General features: G+C 54.0%; 8 protein-coding genes across 8 annotated transcripts; 3 read left to right on the forward strand and 5 right to left on the reverse strand.

Annotated features, from left to right (window-relative positions):
- Window positions 1-138: 138 nt before the first annotated feature.
- GCG54_00009375 (Para-nitrobenzyl esterase) lies at window positions 139-2,492 on the reverse strand (the record flags this gene model as incomplete). Its single annotated transcript, XM_045409321.1, has 3 exons — window positions 139-1,779; window positions 1,840-2,199; window positions 2,259-2,492. The coding sequence occupies 3 exons, from the start codon at window positions 2,490-2,492 to the stop codon at window positions 139-141; spliced, it is 2,235 nt and encodes a 744-aa protein (XP_045256566.1).
- An 884-nt stretch (window positions 2,493-3,376) lies between these two features.
- Window positions 3,377-5,097, reverse strand: GCG54_00009376 (Tyrosinase-like protein orsC; the record flags this gene model as incomplete). The annotated part of the gene is made up of 6 exons (XM_045409322.1): window positions 3,377-3,532; window positions 3,622-3,737; window positions 3,967-4,446; window positions 4,506-4,581; window positions 4,655-4,817; window positions 4,877-5,097. 6 exons carry the CDS (start codon window positions 5,095-5,097, stop codon window positions 3,377-3,379), a joined length of 1,212 nt encoding a protein of 403 aa, XP_045256567.1.
- A 1,166-nt stretch (window positions 5,098-6,263) lies between these two features.
- GCG54_00009377 (Riboflavin transporter MCH5) lies at window positions 6,264-7,820 on the reverse strand (the record flags this gene model as incomplete). Its single annotated transcript, XM_045409323.1, has 4 exons — window positions 6,264-6,815; window positions 6,873-7,455; window positions 7,513-7,546; window positions 7,616-7,820. 4 exons carry the CDS (start codon window positions 7,818-7,820, stop codon window positions 6,264-6,266), a joined length of 1,374 nt encoding a protein of 457 aa, XP_045256568.1.
- A 2,413-nt stretch (window positions 7,821-10,233) lies between these two features.
- Window positions 10,234-11,869, forward strand: GCG54_00009378 (Transcriptional regulatory protein moc3; the record flags this gene model as incomplete). Its single annotated transcript, XM_045409324.1, has 2 exons — window positions 10,234-10,313; window positions 10,408-11,869. 2 exons carry the CDS (start codon window positions 10,234-10,236, stop codon window positions 11,867-11,869), a joined length of 1,542 nt encoding a protein of 513 aa, XP_045256569.1.
- A 994-nt stretch (window positions 11,870-12,863) lies between these two features.
- GCG54_00009379 (putative L-asparaginase 1) lies at window positions 12,864-14,383 on the forward strand (the record flags this gene model as incomplete). Its single annotated transcript, XM_045409325.1, has 7 exons — window positions 12,864-13,000; window positions 13,064-13,349; window positions 13,404-13,576; window positions 13,627-13,826; window positions 13,885-13,933; window positions 13,993-14,142; window positions 14,221-14,383. 7 exons carry the CDS (start codon window positions 12,864-12,866, stop codon window positions 14,381-14,383), a joined length of 1,158 nt encoding a protein of 385 aa, XP_045256570.1.
- Window positions 14,384-14,643: 260 nt separating this feature from the next.
- On the reverse strand, window positions 14,644-15,533 carry GCG54_00009380 (uncharacterized protein; the record flags this gene model as incomplete). The annotated part of the gene is made up of 3 exons (XM_045409326.1): window positions 14,644-14,751; window positions 14,824-15,293; window positions 15,380-15,533. 3 exons carry the CDS (start codon window positions 15,531-15,533, stop codon window positions 14,644-14,646), a joined length of 732 nt encoding a protein of 243 aa, XP_045256571.1.
- A 2,338-nt stretch (window positions 15,534-17,871) lies between these two features.
- On the forward strand, window positions 17,872-18,915 carry GCG54_00009381 (uncharacterized protein; the record flags this gene model as incomplete). The annotated part of the gene is made up of 4 exons (XM_045409327.1): window positions 17,872-17,957; window positions 18,016-18,125; window positions 18,181-18,252; window positions 18,344-18,915. 4 exons carry the CDS (start codon window positions 17,872-17,874, stop codon window positions 18,913-18,915), a joined length of 840 nt encoding a protein of 279 aa, XP_045256572.1.
- Window positions 18,916-19,461: 546 nt separating this feature from the next.
- On the reverse strand, window positions 19,462-21,447 carry GCG54_00009382 (Iron transport multicopper oxidase FET3; the record flags this gene model as incomplete). The annotated part of the gene is made up of 4 exons (XM_045409328.1): window positions 19,462-19,546; window positions 19,607-20,257; window positions 20,308-21,056; window positions 21,088-21,447. The coding sequence occupies 4 exons, from the start codon at window positions 21,445-21,447 to the stop codon at window positions 19,462-19,464; spliced, it is 1,845 nt and encodes a 614-aa protein (XP_045256573.1).
- Between the last annotated feature and the right edge of the window lie 331 nt (window positions 21,448-21,778).

A 21,778-nucleotide genomic window follows, 5' to 3' on the forward strand; every position in this document is an offset into this window, starting at 1 on the left:
GTATATAAAATGGTAGCGTGAGGCACTGAAGGTCGGTCAAAAAGATTGAATAAAGGTTGATCATCAATACGGGCAAGCCCGTGGTCTCATGCTCCGCAGGTCTCATGTACTACAAATAACGGCCGAAAGTATCTATCTTTAAGCCAAAAGGAACTGGCCCAGGCACACCAAGGCAATGGATGACCACATCCAAGAGAGCCCGTGGAAGTTCTCCGTAGCAGAGCTCTTTCCAGGAGGGACGACTGTTGGGGGCGCGGTCGAGTTTCCTCCCCTGCCGCCACCGCCAGCAGTACCGTTTCCTTTTCCTTTTCCTCCACGAGGTTCGGTGCTGTTTCCTTTGCCTTTGCCGCCCTTTCCTCCTTTACCCTTTCCACCGCCAGGCTCGGTGCTGTTGCCCCTGGCCGCACCGCCCTCACCCTTCCCCTTTCCTCCTTTACCACCCTTACCTCCTCCGCTAGGCTCGGTACCGTTGCCCTTCGCCGCGCCTCCTTCACCCTTTCCTTTGCCGTTGCCTTCTTTACCACCTTTTCCTCCACTGGGTTCGGTTCCATTGCCCTTGGCTGCGCCTCCTTCACCCTTGCCCTTGCCCTCGCCCTCGCCCTTCTTGCCGCCCTTGGCTGTACCGTTGTTCTTCTTGTGCTCTTCATTATCGGCTTCAGCCATCATACGAGCAACATCGGTAATGAAAGCAGCCTTCGGGGGTGCGGGAGGTGCGGCTGGGGGTGCGGCTTGTGAGTTGACCTTCTTCAGCTCCACAGTCGCCTTCTGAGCGTCCGTCGCCGGGGTCTCGATGAAGGGGATCATGGGTGCGAGCATGGCGCAGTTGTCTTGCTGGGCAGTAGGCATGCCCTCCATAGTGCCAGTGTTGTTCTGGAACAGAAGTCTCTGCTTTCCGTCGGCCGTCCACGCCTGCCACTCAGGCATGCCTGCCTGGATCTTGGCGGCGTTGGGATCGAGCGTTCTCACGAAGCTGGCCCAGTAAGCCTGAGTCAACGGCACAATAGGCGCGTTGGTGGTCGAGTAGCTTTTCGGAGGGGCACCGTCGGTGTTGTTAGGACCGAAGACGCCGTTCAACTCCACGGTGTGGTATGCACCGAATCCCAGAGCCTCCTGTTCATCATCTATCGGGCCATAGCGGTAGTTGAATGTCTTCACACTATCGCGGGCCTGAGCATCTTGGAAGATCTTGGTGATGCAGTGAGCTCTGAAGTCACCGTGCGCCGTGGCAAGTTGACGCCACAGCTTTCCGGACTTGGGGAAGACGGGCTGCTGCACATCGAGGTACGTCTGCTGAAGCACTGTCAGAGATGCATTGCTCAGTGACTGCGTCGCCTGGTTGTTGATCGTCTTGAGGGCATCCTCGATGGTGTCGGTGCTCTGGGGGACGTTCTTGGTTCCCTCATCGGTACACGTTCCGGCGATGGTTGGAACTTTGAGGTACTTGCCCTCGGCGAAGCGCTGCAAAGTTGGCGCTTTGACGAGATCGCCGTCGAGGTTAGGGTTGAACTGGCAGTTCTCCGTCTGTAAAGCCTTTGCATCAAGGCCACGGAGGCATGCGAGAGAGTCGGGTTGCTTGTTGCAGCCGGTAGCATTAGTCAGGCAATTGTACTGCTCTTGGCCTTGCTCGAGGGTGCGAACAGTGGCCACGCTGACGGATTCCATGATTGCGCCCTTGATCAAGCCGGGGTCGTTGTCACCGAACGCAGCGAGGAGCATGGCAACAGAGGTTGCGCCGGCCGAGTCTCCAACAGCTACCATCTGGTCGGGGTTTCCTCCGAACTGGTTTCATGTTAGTTACTAATGCGACCCCAGTCAGTTGTACTATGTAGAGAAACCTACCGCAGCAGCATGCTGTTTGAGCCATTTCAAACCCTGGATCTGGTCCTTCAACCCGTTGTTCATGCTCGCGCCAGCCTGAACCTCCTTGCTCTGCAAGAAACCGTAGGGTCCAACACGGTAGTTGACCTGGACCACCAGCATGTTTCCAAACCTGGCTAGATCACTGCCGTTGAAGTTGGCGTTCGAGAGCGACTGGAAACCTCCGCCTTGGATGAAGTACATGACCGGCAGCTTCGAATCTGGAGTCGCATTGGATGGCGCGAAGATGTTGACATACAAGCAGTCCTCATCCGTGGTGAACCGCTTGTTGGGCTTCATGGTGAAATCTGACGCGCTTCGAGCGAGACATATCGGGCGGAACTAGACAAAATTTGAGTGAGTGGGCACATAGATGCCGGAAGGGAACAAGCGGATGTTACCTGAGAAGCATCTTGAACATCGGTTGTAGCGGGAGGGTCGACGGGCGCGGCGAATCGAAGTTGACCAGTCGGCGGTGCCGCAAAACGAACGCCCAACCACCGAGTCGCACCGCTTGGCTCAGCGACGCCCTGAAGTTTAGTGTAGCCAAGGTCGACGAGCGGATCAACCGCCTGGACCTGGCCGATGATTCCGGCCGAGAGAATAGAAAGGAAGGCTTGGGTTAAGGAAAACATTATTGCGGAAGTGACCGACTAAAAATTGATAATAAGAAAAGACCCGGAAATCATGCCAACATAACGAGAGGCTCGCTCGACATCGTCTGAAAGTTGAAGTTGCAGCGCCATGCCATCTGTTATACTGACATACCTCGAACACGGACTCACAACGGCGTAAAAAGACCGGGTTATTCTTGACTCGATCTCTTACTCACCGCGCCCCGACCGGCGCGCTCACCGGAGAGTCTGGGCTTCATTTTTGGGGGCTGCGGGGGTTTCAGACGGGTTTGATGCCATCTGTCGTGAGGTTCTGTTCCAGGCCACGAACCTAATTAGGAACCAAGGCCAGGACCCCTGGCTTATGATTCTCGTTAAGCCGGGTTGGTGATTAACTGCCGCATTTTCCCTCCGAAAACATGGATTCCCGCCGAATAGAGTTTCGTCCTAACTCTTCCCCCCAGGTCCCCAGCGACCGCTCTCGTCACGAGTTGTCTCTTTTGTGCTGCGGCCCTCTTATTAGACGAACCCCCCCTGGCCAAGAGTTTCAAATTGACAAGTAGAGCCTGGCTAAGCTCATCATGCAGCCACCTTCGGATGGCACCAGATCATGCCATGCGGGCAGATCGGAGTCAAAGGTGACACATGCATGTGCGCCTCACCGTCTAGGGCGCGACTTGCCTGCACGCCGCCCGTCGGATCTATCCATCGGACAGATCTGAATCTACTATTGCACCGCTAATGAATGAGCCAGAGTTGTCGCCAACTTGAGAGGGTATCTTGATTAAATGCGAAGGACTAGCCTTGGCCAGCTTTAATGTCTATGTACAGCCTCTGTCTTAAGTAAATACGGGTTGAAACGAAAATTGGGAATCATCGATAAAGCCATTGGTCTAGAATGAAAATCATTCATAGACGTAGCAGAAGGGGGATCCTCCGACGGTGCTCATCAGATCCTTCATGACGAGCGGCCCACCAAGGGGTGAAATATCGACAGTGTCCTCCACCGTGACGTTTCGGCTTGGCGGGTTGTTCTGCAACGTTTCGGTGCCAAAAACCTCCTTCAAACGAAAACATGGTCAGTCTAAATTTGTCCACAGACGCATCCCGCGGAAGGCTGGGCGAAACAAAGAAGAATCCAAGAACATACCTGTCGGTTTGCAAAATCAAGCATCTGCCAGATCCAGTAGACGCGGTCAACCTGGGCGTGGTGCAGGAAGAAGACCGGCTCTCCAGGTGAGATGAAGGGGTCCGAGCCAGGATCACCTGAAAGACGTTGGAGTCAGTGTAAGTCCCACAGATCGTGTCAAGAGGCTGAAATTGGCAACAAGTGCGTAAATCCGAGGGATCAGGCCGAGCCGCCGTGGTGATGAAGGCAGATGGGCAGAGCCGCCGACACTGGGCCCAGCCCACCGGCTCCGATCACCCACAAGACCCGGCGCAAATCGCGATTCCAACACTTGCATGCTCAATTAGATCAGAGTTGAGAACTTACCACCGATGGTGTAATGACCACCTCCGTGAGCGCCGAGCTCGACTCCAGAAACGTAGCGATCGTCACCCTGGAAGACGGCCTGGAACCACTCCACGTTGTCGTTTTCCAAGATAAGGCTAGTGACATTGCGGAAAGAGGTGTACCGTTGGGCAATGTGCTTGTTGAGGTCGCGTTTGAGGCAGCGGGGGTTGTCGTCCGTGGGTTTCGCGGCTGCGGTTCTGTTCGTAGAAGAGCCGTACACCGGCATCGAGACGGGACCTACGTGGACCGTCATGTTCGCGAACGGGCCGGACTCAACACAGCCACCACCGGAGCCGGGCTCGAGCTTGATGGTGGTGTTGGAGACGGGTTGCACAAGCTGCAGCCCCTCGTGAGGGATGAAGGCGCCGTTGCCTCCCATGGAAGTCTCAGATCCGTCAAATACGGGGGACTTAGCCGGGTCTTCGACGTCGAGACTCCAATCCCAGTACGGGAAGGTTCCTGCCGTGGTTGGTGAGACCTTTTGATATGTGAGACGAAGATTGAGCCGGGTCACTTACCTCGGTAGCCACAAACAGAGCGCAGCTTCTGCTCGTAGATCCAAGTGAAATAACGATGCCAAGTCAGAAAGTTTGCCTAACGTTTCACGTACTTAGTTCCGATGTTGAACATCTTGGGCCCTTGGCTAGGCATCTAATGGAGTACATACCGTGGCGTGTATCCTCCCAGTCTGGTTCATATGAATCAAAACGAAGTCGTCGAAGAGGGACTTGGCCGCGGGCATCTGAACAGCATCGAGCAAGGTTGGCGAAGATTGGAGGCACTGGACTGCGGCAACGAAAGACTTGCGTTCTTCCGCAGGAAGAGTTCTCCTGTGACGCAACTGTTAGACGTGAAGAAGCAATGGTGAATGATGCTGGATGTGTCTCACCATTCTTTCCTAACCTGAACCTTGTCAGGCGTGCAGCTTGAGTTGACACCCGAAGCTGCATTCAAGGCCTTTGCCGCCCGAAGCGCATCGGCGCCGAGTTGGGTCATGGCCTCGCCCTTGTCGATGGCAGCTTGGGTAAAGTTGTAAGAGCTCGTGGCAGCAGCCGTGGCAGTGGCTTGAGCCGCCACAAGAAGCCACAGGCATTGTCGGAGGACTGCCATGATGTCAGGGTCGCTTTTTCGGATGAACTGACAGAAGCCAAGACTGACTCCCTCTGATCAATAATCTTCGGGAGTGCAGCCGGCCACAAGAGCTTTATGTCGAATTGACTTGCCGGGAAGACAACTCACAGCCGGCAGGCTGCCGCTGATCTCGTCGGGTCCCCCAGCGGAACCATTTCAAGGATAGCTGTGCTCGCTTAGGGCCTCTTTACGCAGCCCTGCGATACTATCGTCACTTTCACATTGGCCAGTGTGCTATCAAGATCCATTTTAGCCAAGTTTCCCGTTCCATGTAGATGGGTTGCGGACTTGGTTCAAATGTTGTTTACTGGGTCCCTAAGGCGCAGAAGTTGGTCCGAACGACGTTGCAACTTGCATGAGACCTAGTCTAATTGTGGCAACTCGGAAGCCAAGACGTAGCTGTGCCAATCATGAAGGGCTGGATGGGGGAGTCTTAATCTGTTTTGGCTATCGATATCAAAGTTAAATTTGGTATCGCCACATGGGCCCCATACGCGGGTTTTTAAAAGCGACCACATTCTCCGTCTTGGGCCATCACTGTAAGCAATGACAAAATCAAGCTAGGACATTTCTCTCCACAATTGCCATGCTAAGCTAGGTAGTAAGCATACAGCACGTGGACCATAACCCATATTTGATTCTTGACGCCATTGATTCACGCTGTCCGAGTTTGTTCCTGACCAAGTGGCTGTCGCTGCAGGTTTGGTGGTGGACCCGTAGCGAGTCAGAATTGTCTGTCCGCTTCCGAGGTCCATCAGGGGGTTGAGCTTCGGCAGTTGCAAGTCGTACGCTGCCAATCGATAACCCAAGAACTGTTTTTGAAAGATGTCGAAGACAAGTGATTCAGTTTATCTTGTTCATTGCCTTTGAAAGAAATCTTTGAATGTCCGACAATGTGTCGTGTGAGCTGAATTGAACACCAGCATCAAATGACGCAGAGCTGAAGCTGCTAGTTTGCGAACGCCGATCGATAGTAACAATATATTATATCATATTGCGCTCCCGCTTCAATGCGACAAGACGCGGATTTCGAATATATGCGAGTCATTGGTTTCCAATATATATACACGATTTATAGTTACAAAATTACCAAGCCCCCCTGGCTATGCATTTTCCCGCAACGTTTCCGCAACGTTGATACTTCGCTAAATCTTTGCAAACCATCCTTCACCTTTCTTCTTGGTTTTGACTACCCGTGCCAGCGCTAAGAAGAAGGTTCCGATCATGAGACAGCTGCCCGCAAAGGCCTGAGCGCCGTAGTATCTTCCGCCGCACGCGGTGATGATTGCGCCCGCGATGGGAGGTCCGCTCAGCACGGCGAAGCTGACAATTGTAAATATCATTCCGATGCGCGTCCCCTGCTTGCTTGGGTCTGTTGTCAGAGCACTGACGCCGGCCGGGAAGAGAGCTTGGACGGCGTTGCCCACGAAACCGAATACAACGGTCCAAATGTAGAGGCCGGTTGGTGTCTTGACGGCAATCCAGCAATATGTCAAAACGCCAGAGAGAAAGGCCATGGGTGTAAACACGGTGATAGTTCCCACCTTGTCGGCGAACCAATTTGGAACTAGACGTCCGATGAAACCAATGCCGTTTAATATCAGAAGTAGGTTGAGCGAGTTCGGGTATGAGAAGCCGAGTTCGTCTCGACTATACGAGCCGGCGTAGTAAAAGGCGAAGTATACCCCCATGAACGACTATTAATAATGTCCAGTTAGTAGAGTTAAAACAACGTCGCTCTGGTTCCAACTTACGAAAAAGCCGCCGGCAGCGTAAAAGGAATATTCCAACTCTTGGAAGGCCCTGAGGTCCACCAACTGGGCCTTTTTTCTTGGGGGCAGCCGAGGCTTCAAAAAGATGAATCCAATCGTCAAGGTTGCCAATTGAATGAAGCCCAGCGTGCGCATCGCCCAGGGAAACCCAGCTGAAGGAAGCAATTGTCTAACGGTGCTTGGAAAGACGAGTCCACCCGAGGCGCTGCCGACAGCCGCGATACCAATAGCCACAGCTCTTCTCTTGTCAAAGTACGTAGACAGTACCGCCAACGTTGGGCAGAATGAGAGGCCGTTCCCTAGGCCAACGCAAACGCCGTGAGAAAGAAGAATTTGCCAGTACTGAGTGCACCATGAGGTTGCAAATGTGCCGAGAAGAATCAAGAAAGATCCGCAGAGAAACAGAGGGCGAAAGTAACCTGCGTCTGTGAATCGGCCTGAAAAGGCGCCAATGAAGAACAGCAGGAAGACTTGAATAGAGCCAATCCAAGAGACGTCGGCAGGTGGTCGCTTCAGCAGTTCAACATAGTATGTCTGGAAGACTCCGAAAGAGTTGATAAAACCCCTGCAAGTATGACAACATCAGTTTTTGTGGAAACCTGAAGCAGCGGCGGACCCTTACCATGTGTCCATGAAGATGAAGTGAGCGGCGAGAGCTACATTTAGAAAGCAAGTCAGAGACGAGACCTCCATCATTCAACTCAACAGTCTTCATGGGCTCTTACCAGCCATCCATGCAGAGTAGCCTCCATCGGGTGGAGGGCCAGGGTCTGTAGTCGGGACCGACGCGATTCGACTCAGTACGCGCCCGACGCGACTCTCTGTTGCGGCCGCCTCGACATCCACGAGACCATGATTCCGCGACGAGTCTGATCTCGTCTCCTTGTCTGTACTGTCCATCTTGCCGGACTGGGCTTCCTGCGCTGTCATCGACGGAATGTGGTTGGTGGCGTCATAGAATGGGGTCCGACCGGTGACTTTTGAGGCGGTTGTACTGAAGTCTGAAGCAGTTTGTTGCAGTTTGTTCGGTTTGCTGGGGTGTTGCAATCGAGCTGCCGATTGCCCTTGGCAATGTCGTCGGTTTTGTTAGCTTTGTTGTATTTTTTCCTCACTGCTTACCGAGGGTGCAGGAACACAAGGGTTCAAGAGAAATAGGCATACTCTATGATGCACCCCGCGGAGTTACTAATCTCAAAAGATCCCCCGGCTTTTGAATCTCTTACGCGAACTTTGCAGTCTCGGGCCGGTACCGCACGGTGGACCAACCAGATGCCGACGCGCTTCCGGCCTATTTGGTAGCTTGGCGGGAATAGCCCGGATTCTACACACTTGCTCGGGCCAACGCTTCTACCTCAAAGAATTGAGCGTGCCAATTGACTGAATGGATTTATTTCATGCGTCTTTCATGCGGTCAACTCCCCTCAGGATCTAAATTTTTCATTCCCAATAAACTGGTGAGCGCAATGCGGGCAGTCTCACAGTCATCAGAGTGTCGCTACAATGCGGGGATTAAGCTGTGAGTTTGTTGTCCCATGTATCCGACCAGCACAGTGATAGTGCTGACGAGATGACACTGCAAGTTGATGATAGTCTACAGATCGTATTTTTCGCCTAACGCGACGCTATGAATGAACGAATGACAAGTGCGTCACATGCGTCCGAAGCGGCGGTTCGGGCTTTGAAAAGTGACTCAGATATATTTGCTAAGCGGCACGGGGTACCGGAAGTATGGCGCCCATTTCATACTGCTTGGTTGGTCCCAGAAAACATGTCAAACATAGGGCGCGGAATGCATATCATAGTTCACTTCCATTACTGACGAAAACAACCGATTGGAAGTAAATGCCTTCATGCTACAATTGAAGGTGAATCTGGCCGTCTTCGCCTAAAAGCATTGCACTTTATTGACAAGGTGTCAAGAGTTGCGACAAGACGGAAGACACTATCCAGAGAGCAATGCAGTCAATTCAAAGTGCTGATGATTTTAGTGGTGTAACCTCAACTGTAACTTGAAGTGTCCTCAATTCAAGAATGAATACATAGCAACAGCAATTGCCGCAACGTTGAGCAGAACAGTCTCTCTCTAATTGAAGCCAATCGCGAAAACATCAGTACGCAATGATGAGGAGCAAGTTACCATGGCTGAAAAAGTGAGTTCAATCTGAAAAGTCAGCGGCTTGAATATTATACGCCTCAGTGACCGTATACCGTTAGTCTAGCTCTGAGCCATTCGGATCCAAATGAGCATTTGTCATCCAAGGCTTGACTGTCAGCCACAACCTTAAGCTCTTGAGACTCTGAGAAGACTCTATTCGGGCGATATTTGCGATGACTCGCGATACTTGCTTATCGTCAGCGGGAGAGGACGTACGGGCAGGGCGCCTCTGACATCATACCGTGAATGAGACGTACTGAGTGAGATCGCGGACGGGTTAAGCGGGTCACACATACCGGTATTAAGACCGGAGGCGGAAGAGCAGGCCCATTTATGCGGGCCGGTTCCTCCGGGGTTTCTCGTGGAATCTCAAGGAAGAATACCGGCAGATTGATTCGCCAAAAAAATAGTTGCATGTCAACGCTTTTTTGATATCCATTATCGGGACGCATGGGATATGTCGCATGCCGGGACCACATTTAGTGATAAATTACGTGACGGACATGGGTTCCCAAAAAGGAAGTGCGTTTGTGCGACCTTCTTATTGGCTGCTCAAATCTGTAGATTGAAGAGGTCTAGAGCTATGATTGGTCGGAACTTGGAAGGATCACAACCCTTGATCGCCGAGCTCCCTAGTCTTCGGGATCCTCCGTCTCTAATTCTCTGTTGCCTGTTGGCGAGAGGGTCATTTCAGGGGCATTTGACGAAGCTTGATTCCTTCTTGATATGCCAATTCCAGCTCTCAGACCACCACGTTCGTTGGAGCTTTTCGGCTGCATTCCTTCCTTCTCTCGTATTCGCATGCTACTCGTCTACGGTTGTCTTTGGGGCATCTCGCGTTGTACTAGCGCCTAATTCAGTGTATCGTATCTTGACAGAATGGATGCGAGTTCCGCATCTACGAAGGGTAGCGACAGCGGAAGCTCGTCTAGAGCCCAATCGCGGAGCCCTACCGGTCCAGATGAACGGTACGTACGGGTTGGAGCAGGTAGAGTCGAGCGCTGTGATGTGTCAGTGCTAAGGGACGGTCCGAACTGGGAAGGATCGGTCCCGGCGTCTTGGTTCACATGCAGACTGGTCCGATGGTGGCACAAGTCTGTCTCAGTCGGGATAAATGAGCTGCATGGTGCTTGCAGTTCCACGCTGACTTGAGAGGAAACCAATAGGCCCCCGAAAAATGGTCAAATCATGGCGTTCTCGGTTGCCAATCGCCCGAAATTGAGTCGAGCCAGCGCCCCGAAAAGCCGTACCGGATGTCGAGAATGCAGGTATGTATGGATATGTCACTTGCAAGACCCCATTCTCCCCATTCCCCTGGGGTCTCCATCCTACGAAATCCCTTGTACTCATACATTGGCCCAGGCGGCGCCACGTCAAGTGCGATCAGGCTAGGCCATTCTGCATGAAATGTGTCAAGTCCGGACGCGAATGTCCTGGCTACCTAGACTCAACGTCCCGCACTCTGCTGCCGTCGAAACAGGCACGGATTGTCCCCCGTAGCCACAATTTCTCCACCGCCGATACCCGTTTATTCAAGATCCCTGGCTATGAAACAATGCTATTTGGCCAGCAGAAGGACTGGGAGGCTTTCCAGTCATTTGCCTTCAGTGTCGAGTCGGGAGACACGCTCCTCATCGATGATGCTTCAATCATGACCCCCAAGTTTGCCCAAAGCGCAGCGGAGAGCAGTGGTGTCCGTCAAATCTGTTGCGCTGTGGGTGCTCTTGGAAGATCTTTCCAGTCGATGACCCTGGAAGATTATATCAGTGAGGAGTACCAGGCGGCCTTGGAGCATTATGGTCGCGGGGTCCGCGCAATATACCGACTGAAGTCCTCGAAGACCACCTTGCCCAGCGCCATTCTGGCGTCGATGCTGTTCACGACTTTCGAGTTCATGGCTGGCAGCACAGTTAATGCCGCCAAACACCACAACCACGCTGTGGCCATGATGTACCAATACGTTGATTTGTTGATCGAGGAGCAGGGTCTTCCCCTTGAGGAGCTTAGACTTTCGGATATGGACAAGGCCATGTTCGATTCTCTAGAGCGACACGATACATCCCCCTGGATCGAATCATTAAGCAAGGCAGGTCATGTCAAAATATTGTGTCCAGCAAGACGGTTTCCTCATGGGTGTCGACACCGACTTAGCATGAGCAAAATTCCCGACCGCTTCAACAGCACTCAGCAGGCTTTTACCTGGTGGAACTTTGTGCAACACATGATGGCACATTCGCTCCACCCTCTCAAGGTTTCCGGGGACGGGGTCCGACGAGTCAGCGAGGCTACGAAGGCAGCTGCATACGACGAATGCGACGCCTTTCTTCACTCGTGGCGCACCGCCTTCACGCCACTGTTGCAACATGCCAAAGAACACAGGATCACCCATGGCTCCCGGTGGTCGCGGGCGATGATTCTTGAGACCATGTATCTCGAGACCATCTCAGAGCTGCACGCTCGCCACAAGACACACGCGAACATGCTGCCGGCGGTGAAGCCACTTTACCTGGATCTCATCCGCAGTATGATGCAGCTCGCCCGGGAGAAGCCCCTCAACGGCCCCGCCACGATTGGACTTGAGAACTCCATCATCCGCCCCATAGGTTTTGCACTGGTCAGATGTCAAGACCCTGAAGTCGTGCAAGAGGCAACGGCTGCTTTGGAAGCGATTGTAGGCGGTGTGAACATGTCCTGGACGCTGGTTTACCTGCTGAAAAGCCGCAACAAGACTAAGCCGATGGTAACACTTGAGCGTTCGTGGGGATGGTATTTCACTGCCACTGGATGCAGTTCCGGTGCACATGTTTTCGACGGCATACCCTAGTTCCTGGCGGTTGCTGTTGAACAGGGTCGCCCCAGAGTGGTTAGTGCAAGGAGCAGGGGCTTTACATGTATATAGAAAGGGCCTTGCCCATCCTCATCAGACATCTACTGGTCAAGCATTTTTTTTTTTTTTACCCGTTTAGAACCCACATCGCACTATTCAACAATTATACGTAGGTAAATTCTGAAGAGGAATCAACCGATCATTTGGGAAGAACTTCTGCGGCTGAGTTCATGTTATTAGGAGAGCCCCACGTTCTCAGATATTTTTTAATGCATCGACCATCGATCTATGTGTTTTTACGCCTATCTATGTGACCAAGTTGCTAGACCGGAATGACTAAGGGCAACGAGGAATGGGAGAGGGTCGGGTCGCGATGTATCCCAGCCGACCACTGGATCAACGTCATTAACCCCCACAGATACCAGCCACCCGGAGACCCAGCTACCCCGCGCATGCTCGCACCATCCGGACAGCACCCGATACAACATGAGTAAACCATTCTGCAGCCGGCTGATGGTTCGCAAGGATACGGATATTGATAGCGGACTTTACATGATAAGACTTTATTTCCTGCCGTGGCTACGAAGCAAAGTCAACTATGGCCCAGATGCATCGGAGACAAAATCATCGCATTTGTAATGCCAAGCTTGGATCCGCGGGCAACGGTACACCGCCAACCTGGCTGTCGGCGGTGCTGGCCGAGATAACGAGGTGGGGTTCTTATCCAGTCTCGCTGTGAAGGAATCCAGGCGTAAGAGTTGCACTGCAGGCTTGATGGCCGATGGATGCTTCGTTGCATGCGGAGAGGATCCTCTATCAAGCTTGTAGTCACGGCTATGATTATTCATGAAAAGTGTCACAATATTGGTCGAGCTGTTATATATAAAGACGGCACGAGATCTATAAGGCGGTAACGGAGACGCTTTTACAGTCGTGACACCACCGCCCAAACAGCACCTTCTATGCTAGGCTGCCCTCACATACCATCATGATGTTTCTTCGATATTTTGGGACTTTCTTATCATTGGCCGTTGCTTCGTGCGCGTCTCCTATCTCTCGTGCAGATGCGACACAAAATGACTGGGACCTGGAATGGATCTCGACCAACTCATCGTTACCCAAGGTCGTGTGAGTACAGCATCACTTGAAAGTTGTTTCCTGCTCACTGACAACGATAAACAGAATCTACAGTGCTGGTGGAACGATCCTGTCAGCCTCAAATTACAGTCGCCTTGACAACATCGCCTACGGCTCGGGCGACCCTCCTACCCCCGAGGACTTGATCGGCAATATCACGGAGGTTCTTGACGTCGCCCAGCTTGCGATTGTGAGATTCCCATCATCCGGCGGTAGCGCGGGTCTCAATTCTTCGCTATACTTGAACATCAGCCAATATGCCAACAAACAGCTCTGTTCCGAGGGGAGCGATATCGCTGGTGCCATCATGTTCCACGGGACGAACACGTTAGAGGAGACGGTGGGTGTGATGACATGGAATGGGCAAAGAATCACAAGACTGACTCCAGTGAAGGCCTTTGGCGTAGACTTGACCTTCAATTGCTCCAAGCCGTTTGTGGCAACCGGCGCTATGCGTCCCAACACCTACATCTCTCCTGATGGACGTTCCAACTTTTACCAAGCTGTCGCTGCAGCCGCTTCACCTACTTCGCGAAACCGTGGTGGACTTATTGCGTTCAACGACAGGTAAGAAGTTTAGAGGCGTTCATGAAGATATACACATCTGACCTTTCCAGAATCACGTCAATCTACTACTCAACCAAGGTCAACGCGAACACTCCCGACACCTTCCACGCTCTGGAGCAGGGAAATCTCGGCGCCTTCCTCGCCGGACAGCCATACTACTTCTTCGACGCGGCATACCCCACCGGCCGTCCCTATTTTGACATCAGCAACACGACCGAGCTGCCTGCTGTCATCATTGTCTACGGTCACCGTATGTATTCCCCGCGGAAAATAAGCGTAATGATCGTTCCGCGCTGACGACGTCCCAGAGGGCTTTGATGCCTCATTGATGTACGCTGCTGTCCAAAACGGGGCAAAGTAAGCCGATCACTTCTTGCAGAGGCCCCCCTCCACCGCCGATGCTAATCTTTGAACAGGGGTTTGGTTATCCTGGGGCCCGGAGCGGCTTCCGTCAGTCCTAGCGCCAGAGCCGCGGCTGCCGATCTCTTTGAGCAAGGGATCCCCACCGTTGCCGTCGCCCGCCCGGTTACCGGCTCCGGCGTGCCCAGTCCTATTCCCGGAGCTCTGTAAGCCACTTTCTCATTTCTTCCTGTGTCACTCACGACCTCATTGAATCCACCAAAGGTTGCTAATCGCCGTCGTAGCATTTACTCAAGCTACGTAGGTGCCGACCAGGCTCGCATTATGCTTCAGCTTGCCATCAACGCTGACTACAGCCTCGATCAGATTCGTGACCTTTTCGAGAGTCCACTCAGGAATGCGGTCTATGGATCACCAGCCAGTCAGAAATACTACTATTCTTCTTAACATCGTTCTGCACAGACTGCTTTGTCTTCTGAATCATCAAGAGCAATTTCACGAAGACACAGAACCAGCACGTGATGGGAGACTCATTAGGTTTAGGTATACTATCTCCAATCGTATAATAACAAGCTCGCTATCATACACACATTGAAACGTGGCCCAGATCTCCAGTGAAAATTAAGCTAAAGCAAGCTAATGCTTCTTGGTGTTGTTTCCCAAATTCATCGCGTATGTACAAATCATCGTCATGACGGCGTTCTCGCTTAGAGAGCAGCAAGGACCAGGCCGACGACACCGACGGCGCCGAGGACGCCGGTGTTCTTGGAAGCGCCGGCGAAGACGGGGCTGCTGGGGGTGGCAGTTCCGGAAGGCTAAAAGGCAGAGAGAGACCACGTTAACACAGATTCCCATCACAACAGAGACCAGGCCCAGGCGGCACATACAATGACGACGGAGGTACCGATGGAGGTGACGCGGGTAGCGGTGGCGGTGGAGGTACCGGCGGCACCGGTGCCGGAGGCGGAGGGGGTGGCGGCGCCGGAAGAGGCGGCAGAGCTGGCGGCGGTGGTCAGGGTGGTGGCGGGAACGGCGGCAGAGGTGGCAGCAGGGGCGGAAGAGGACTCCTCAGCGGGAGGGGCGGCGGCGGAGGAAGAGGCAGCAGCGGTGGTAGGGGCGGGCTCGGCGGCAGTAGAGGGAGCCGGAGCGGCGCTGGTGGCAGCGGCAGTGGTGGCGGCGGCGCCGGAGGGGCTGGGAGTGGGAGACAGACCGCACTTCTCGGCGGCGGTGGTCACGCCGTTGCGGTAGTAGATCCAGATGCCGAAGTTGTTGGCGCAGGCCATGCAGGCACCGTAGCGGGTGTTCCACTCAGCGTTGTCGCAGAAGCCGTCGGTACGGCCGAGGGTGATGAGAAGACCTATGTCAGGTGGTGTTAGACGCCAAATCTCGTGATACAGCTGCCATCGCGCCTCAATTGAGACCCCAATGGTGACATGTTCTTACCGCAGTTCTCGTGGCAGGCGTAGGCGGGAGTGCCGGGGTCCTGGCGACGCATGATAGCGGGAACAGCCTCAGGGTACTCCCAGCGGGCCTGGATGGAGGCGGAAGCCAGGGAGGCGACGGAGGCCAGAACGGTGCAGGTAACGAATGAACGCATCTTGAAGGCTATTAGGAAGCTTGTAAGGCTAAAGGCTGAGGATGCCGAGGAAGATGCTTTGAGGACTGGAAGGGGAAATTGTCTTGGAAATGCCAATCAGCTAATTAAGAACGAGCGTGAGGAGGAAGAGGAGACAGGCCAGACCAAGAGACGGTTGGGAAGAGCCTATTATATGCATACTGCCCTTGGCTTTTCGTATTCCCAGGAACCACGCGTCAGTCTAGACTGCGAGCCGGGTTCGTGTGTGTGTATCCGTAAGGGAACTCCCAGCTTCGCAGTCTTGGCTCAGCTCCATCACTCAGCTCGCGGAGACAGGGGAGCAAACTCGCGCGCATGTGGATTTGCCAAAGACGAAGGCAGTCCGGCGTGAGCAAGGTGAGCAAGTTGGGATCTGGCGTGCTCGGATTTGCCCCGGATCGCCGACCCGACATGACTGGGCCCGGCGCGCCTGGAGTGCAATCTCGTGCGGGATGCCGAAAAGCTCGTACCAACGATGGAAAATCAAGAACGAGATGCATGTCGGGGAGGAGGGGAGGGGGCGTGGCACAGGTACCCGCCGAACCAACGCAACTCTAAGTGTACTTACATGGTACGGCTGCTACCTTAACCAGCTGGCGATGCCGAGGACATGACTAAAGTCTTGGTTGGTGTGCTATGCAACAGAAGCAGACGAGCGAAGAGGAGGAAGAAGGCTGGCTGCCAGTGGTTTGTTGCTAGACTGATGATCCATGATCCGCTCCGCTCTCTCGCGCGCGCAGTTGCAGCTTGCAGTAGGCAAGGTAGCAACAACAAACTCACATCATGTTCCTGTGCCGCCGCCGCCCCTCTCATCCTCCACCCCGCCCTCCTTGTCGACCTGTCGGGAAACGGTGACCTGATGCCAAGTGCTGAAAACATTCGGTTGGCCGGTAAGGATGCTTCTCGCCTTCCCGAAAAGGGCTCTTCTTTCCGGTGCGTGTGTCTGGATTCACCGATATCGTCGGGTCCAGCTCTCGGCCCAGAACCAGGGGTCGCCCATGGCCACAGCGATTATCTGATGGACGATGACTGTCCGTGGCGTGAGGGGGGCACATTTTCTCGCTTCGTTCGGCGGGATGGGTTAAACTACCCTCCCCCCCTGGTTCTTTTGTGGGCGAGGTCGGACTGAGTCCTGGCTGAATGGCTGGCTGGGAGGAGGAGGAGGATACACCAGCCACCCTTGTCGGTGGAGAAAGGGTTTAAGGTACGATTAAACGGAGCGGAGCACCGGCCACTGGAGACACACAGGATCTCGACCTTGTGATGCATCTAATCTTATCAATCACATCAGTGGGAAAGCCATCGGCGAAGAGGACGGACGTTCCCTGTTTGGGCGATATTGGCGCTGCTGCCAAGAGGCACGGCGGGCCGCATGGCAGCACTTGATTGGACGAAGCGATCTGATAAACTGCGCTCTGAAAATTGATTTTATTTAATTGTATTTTTTATCCCTCGTTCCCCTCTTCGAATGTTGCGCATCTCACCACTCAAGAGTCAAGACTCACAACCCGGAACCCTGTCGCTTCTCCATGGCTGACACGCTACTCTGCAACCCGTTGCCTTTTTGCCAAGTGACGCTTGTCCGATGCTGGCTCTTCGCCCACCAGTCTATTGCAGAAAAGACTGGACAAATAAACAGAGAAGAGAGCAGAGAGGCAGACGTTAGATTGAACCAGCCGGCCCCTTCGGCGGCCGAGGACTTCGTATTTGCCGCCGATGCCTGTCCCCAGTTCTCCTCTGCAATGCTGCCGAACCGCTCCTCCAAAGGTTCCTTCGGATTTTGCTGGGTCCTGTCATTCTGTGAACCTAACGGTACATTTCCAAGACTTTCCAAGAACCTGTCGCCACCTGCACCACCACCCAGACCATGCATCACCCAACGAGACTCGGCGCTGTTGGCCAGAGGAACCCACGTTCTGGGCCGCACTTCTGGTAGTTCTGTGTGCGTGGACGGTTCGAGTTTTCCCCTCATTGCTTTTTGAGCATTGTCTATTCTGTACATGTGCAAAGCGGAGGTGGTTGGATCGAGGCTGGCGTGCGCGGGGCGGAACATGTGCACATATGCAGCCCTTGAAGAGGCAGTCTCCGTACATCAGAAAGGTAAACTGGGTAAACTGGGTAGGCACTTGCAGCAGTAGTATAACTTGAACGCATTGCCGCCATCCGGTTCGTGTTCCCAAGGATGCACACCCCTTAATTCTTAATTTCCATCGCTCATCTCTCCGATCCCAGTCCAGTCCCTTGGTCTGAAGTTGTGGCTTTGCATCTCTTGGGCTTTGCCGGGTATCCGACTTGCAATCGTCTTCATCGACTTTTCGAAATGCACTCCTCGCTGAAGACCTTCTTGGCCCTCGGGCTGGCGTCTGTCGCCTACGCCCAGGACAATGTCATGGATGATGACATGGGGTGAGTCGGACGCCGAGGAACAGCGGTGTTAGTGACGTTGACTGACTTTGTCTCGTAGCCCTGCTGCGTTCATGTGGCCCGCCGACAGAGTATGGAGCGGCGATATGGACAACCAGGCCCCTTGCGGCTCCAAGTCTGGCGTTGCGAACAGAACCGAGTTCCCTCTTGGTGAGTTGCGATGACTTCAATCTCAACTGATCGCGTCTAACATAAACTCTGCCAGTGAACGGACAGGTTGCCCTTGTTGCCCAGGATGATTACTACAACACCAAGATCTCCATTTCCTACAAGAACGGTATGTTAACCCTAACCCAGATTTTGACACTTCTTACACAATCAACCTGTGCAACTGCATTCTGCAACAATGCACTTACTCGTTCCCCCAGACCCTACCTCCAACAGCGACTTTGAAACTCTCATCGAAAACCAGAGCGTCGCCGACCTGAACCCCGGCCACACCTGCGTCAACATCGCCAACCCGCCCAGCTCCGTCACCGCCGGCAGCAACGCCACCCTCCAGATCATCTACAAGGCCGACTGGGACGCCCCGCACAACCAGACCTTCTACGCCTGCGCCGACATCACCTACGTCGAGCTCGCCAACTTCAACACCCGCATCCCCTGCTTCAACGCCACCGAGCCCGGCGAGGACGACCTCAAGGCCACCGCCTCCCCGTCCGCCTCGTCCACCAACTCCGCCTCCAACAGCGGCTCCGGCTCTTCGTCTTCCGGTAGCAAGAAGCTTTCCGGTGGCGCCATCGCCGGTATCGTCATCGGTGCCGTCGCGGGCGTCGGCCTGCTCCTCGGCGCCGCGTTGTTCTTCTACCGCCGCAGCCAGCAGAAGAAGCGCAACTCCCGCCTTGCGCGCATGGAGGACAACGCGAGGAACTCTGAGCACTGGAACGCGGCCAAGGACTCGACTTCGCAGAACAGCGTCCAGCTTAACAATATCCGATGAGCAAGACTCTGAGGTAAGGGGTGTGGCATAGCTTCAGGTACATAGGACTGTTGTTGATGGGGGAGGGAAGGGGTGGATGGTCGGGTTCGATGTCATGATTTATGGATTTCTGGTTGGACGATGTGTTTATGTGCGACGAGATGATATCCAGTTCTTAGTTTAGCAATGAGTTTATGGTTGATGTTTATTTGCGCTTGTCCGAGTCCAAATGTTTAGCTTGTTACCTCCGACGACACATCAGTGTGCCATGTTGGACTGCCATCTCAATCAAGCCACCATACATAAGCGCTGTTCCTCAGTGGTTGGCAGACAGTCGACAGATGGAAGTGCTCCCGGAAGGGGGTTGTCACTGTGCTCCGAGATACCGAGGGCCACGCCTCGGAGACCGAGATGACTCGCCTGGCCCACAGTCTTGGTCGCAGCATCAGATAGCGAATGGCAGGTGAATCTCTGTTCAAATTTGACCGATTGCTGATAGATGCCATGGTAACGTAAATCACATTGCTTGGGTATGATGTTTGTAAAGATCCTCTATATGCATGCGTCTCACTCATCTCTGCCTCTGGCCAGGGGGGTTGTCTCATCTTCTTCGACAGCGCTCTCCTTCTGGTCGGACTCCATGGAACCGTACCTGGAAAGGGTTAGCAAAAAGCTTCAATGATGGCAAAAGGTGTTGGCTTGTAAAACTCACCATGAAATGACTGCCAGGCCCAGGAAGGCAGCGATAACGCTGAAAAACATGGCAACATAGCCCTTGGCCGTGAATCCTTCAGGCAGGGGCCCGGCAGGTTTGTTCTCACCCTTCAGGTCGAAGACGTTCTTGGTATTGCCTGCGGCGTTGCCCTTGGTGGGAACTCCACCCGCACGACACGCCTCCAGGTGTCCCTCAGGGATCTTCTGCCCCTGGAGCGCCTCGGGCGCCTCGATGATGGTGGCGACAAGACCCTGGTCCATGTGCCACTCAATATGGCAGTGAAAGAGCCACACGCCCGGGTTGTTAGCCTTGAAGCGGATCACAAAGTTGCCGTTACCCTCGACGACGAGGGTGTCTCGGCGCATCGGGTACTTTGGGAAGCTGATGCTGCTGTCGTTGGCGTACGCGCCGGCATCCTCGTCGGAGCGGTGGACGACTTGGAACTGGTGGCCGTGGAGGTGGAAGGGGTGCTTGCCGTCGTCCTCGTTGTTGAGGACGATCTCGATCACCTCGTTGTGCTTGAGGACCTGCGTGTTAGTGTAGGTACCGTAGACGCGGGGGTCCAGGGCGTTCTTCTCCCCGACTGTGAGGGCGGTGTACAAGGACGGGACCTTGGGGGCGACGTAGGTCTTGTCGTTGAAGAAGGCGCTTGTGCATATTAGTCATTGGCCAGTCACAGCATTCGACGGGAGACATACTAGTTTGCGCCATCAACCAGATTGTCCATCTTGACGGTGAAGCTGAAGGAGTAATCGACCTTGTCGTAGAGCTCTCGGTGGTCAACAGGCACCAGATCAAAATCATCAAAGGCGGCCTCAAAATCATCTACGGTCGCGGGCTCAGGCAGGGGCTTCTTCTCATCGTAGACGAGCCAGCCGGTGACGTTGGAGTTCTGGTCGTCGGGAATGACATCGAACAACTCCTCGTCCATTGAGCCGACAATGGCAAAGTTTTGCGATGCATCCTTCTTGGTGGTGAGAAGGACGCTGTAGCGCTGCGCCGGGGTGATGTAGAGCATATCGGCATCGGCCTCCTCGGTCCAGACACCGTCAACCTCTACAACACGCATCTGGTGGCCCTCGAACCAAATGTACTGAGATGCAAAGGCACCGACGTTGACTATGCGAATGAGGTAGGTCTTGCCGGGCTGGACCTTGACCTGCAGGTTTTGGGTGTCGTTCATGAGAGCCGAGTTAGGGACGGGCTCGGCGCCGGTGGGGTTCTCGACGCTGATGAGCTCCTTGATGAGGTATCTCGTCGACTGGTGATACCAATCTGACAGGGTGATGATGAGTTCCTCGTCATACTTTCCCTCGTACGGGCCCTCGGGGTCGTGGATGACAACGGGGCCACGCAGACCCTCGGGGTACTGGCCATCGTTGTGGGCGTGGTACCAGTATGTGCCTGATTGATCAAACTGAGAAGATGTATGAGCCTCATGTAATGGCTGTGTGAGTGTATGAGTTGGGGTTTCTCACCTTGAAATCATATGTAAGAGACTTTCCTGGAGGAATGGCGCACTGAGTCACGCCGACAGCGCCGTCCATGTAGTTTGTGCCATTTTGGAACAGACCGTGGAAATGAAGGCTGGTGCTCTCAACGCCGAGCTGGTTGTTGACGTTGAGAACGAGCCTGTCGCCTTTTGTGGCTTCGATGAGTGGCAGCGGCCATTGTCCGTTAACGCCGATGGTGGGCTTGTCGAACTGGCCGTCGGGGTTGGAGGTCACCCATGTGATGTTCCAGTCGAGGTTGATGGTCTTTGCCAGGGCTGGCGTCGCGAATAGCATCAAGGCTGTGAGACGAGCCATGAGGGGCGAACTTGGCGATGAAAAGGCCATGGCGGCCGTGAGCGTCGAGGTTGGGATGCGATGTGCTGCTGCTGTGCTATGCTCGCTCTATGGTGGGCGAAGTTACCAAGTCTATGACTCAAGACTCAACACAAGCTTTCTCTGTCTCCCTTGTGTCGGTCGCTGTCTCACCGGGCCAGACGTCGTCGTTGCCGTCGACCAGAGTGCTGGTATCGCTATTTCAAAACGTCGTCGTTCCGCAAAGGCTTCATCGAACCGGGCCGAGCACGGAGAACATGGCCTTCTTCGAGAGTGGCTGCTTTAGAGGGACCTGAAGGGAAGGGGGGGAAGTCGGAAGCGAGACACACGTGAAAAAGGGTCG

Source organism: Colletotrichum gloeosporioides (assembly GCF_011800055.1).
Source record: "Colletotrichum gloeosporioides strain Lc1 chromosome Unknown consensus_117, whole genome shotgun sequence".
In the NCBI taxonomy this organism is placed as follows: domain Eukaryota; kingdom Fungi; phylum Ascomycota; class Sordariomycetes; order Glomerellales; family Glomerellaceae; genus Colletotrichum; species Colletotrichum gloeosporioides.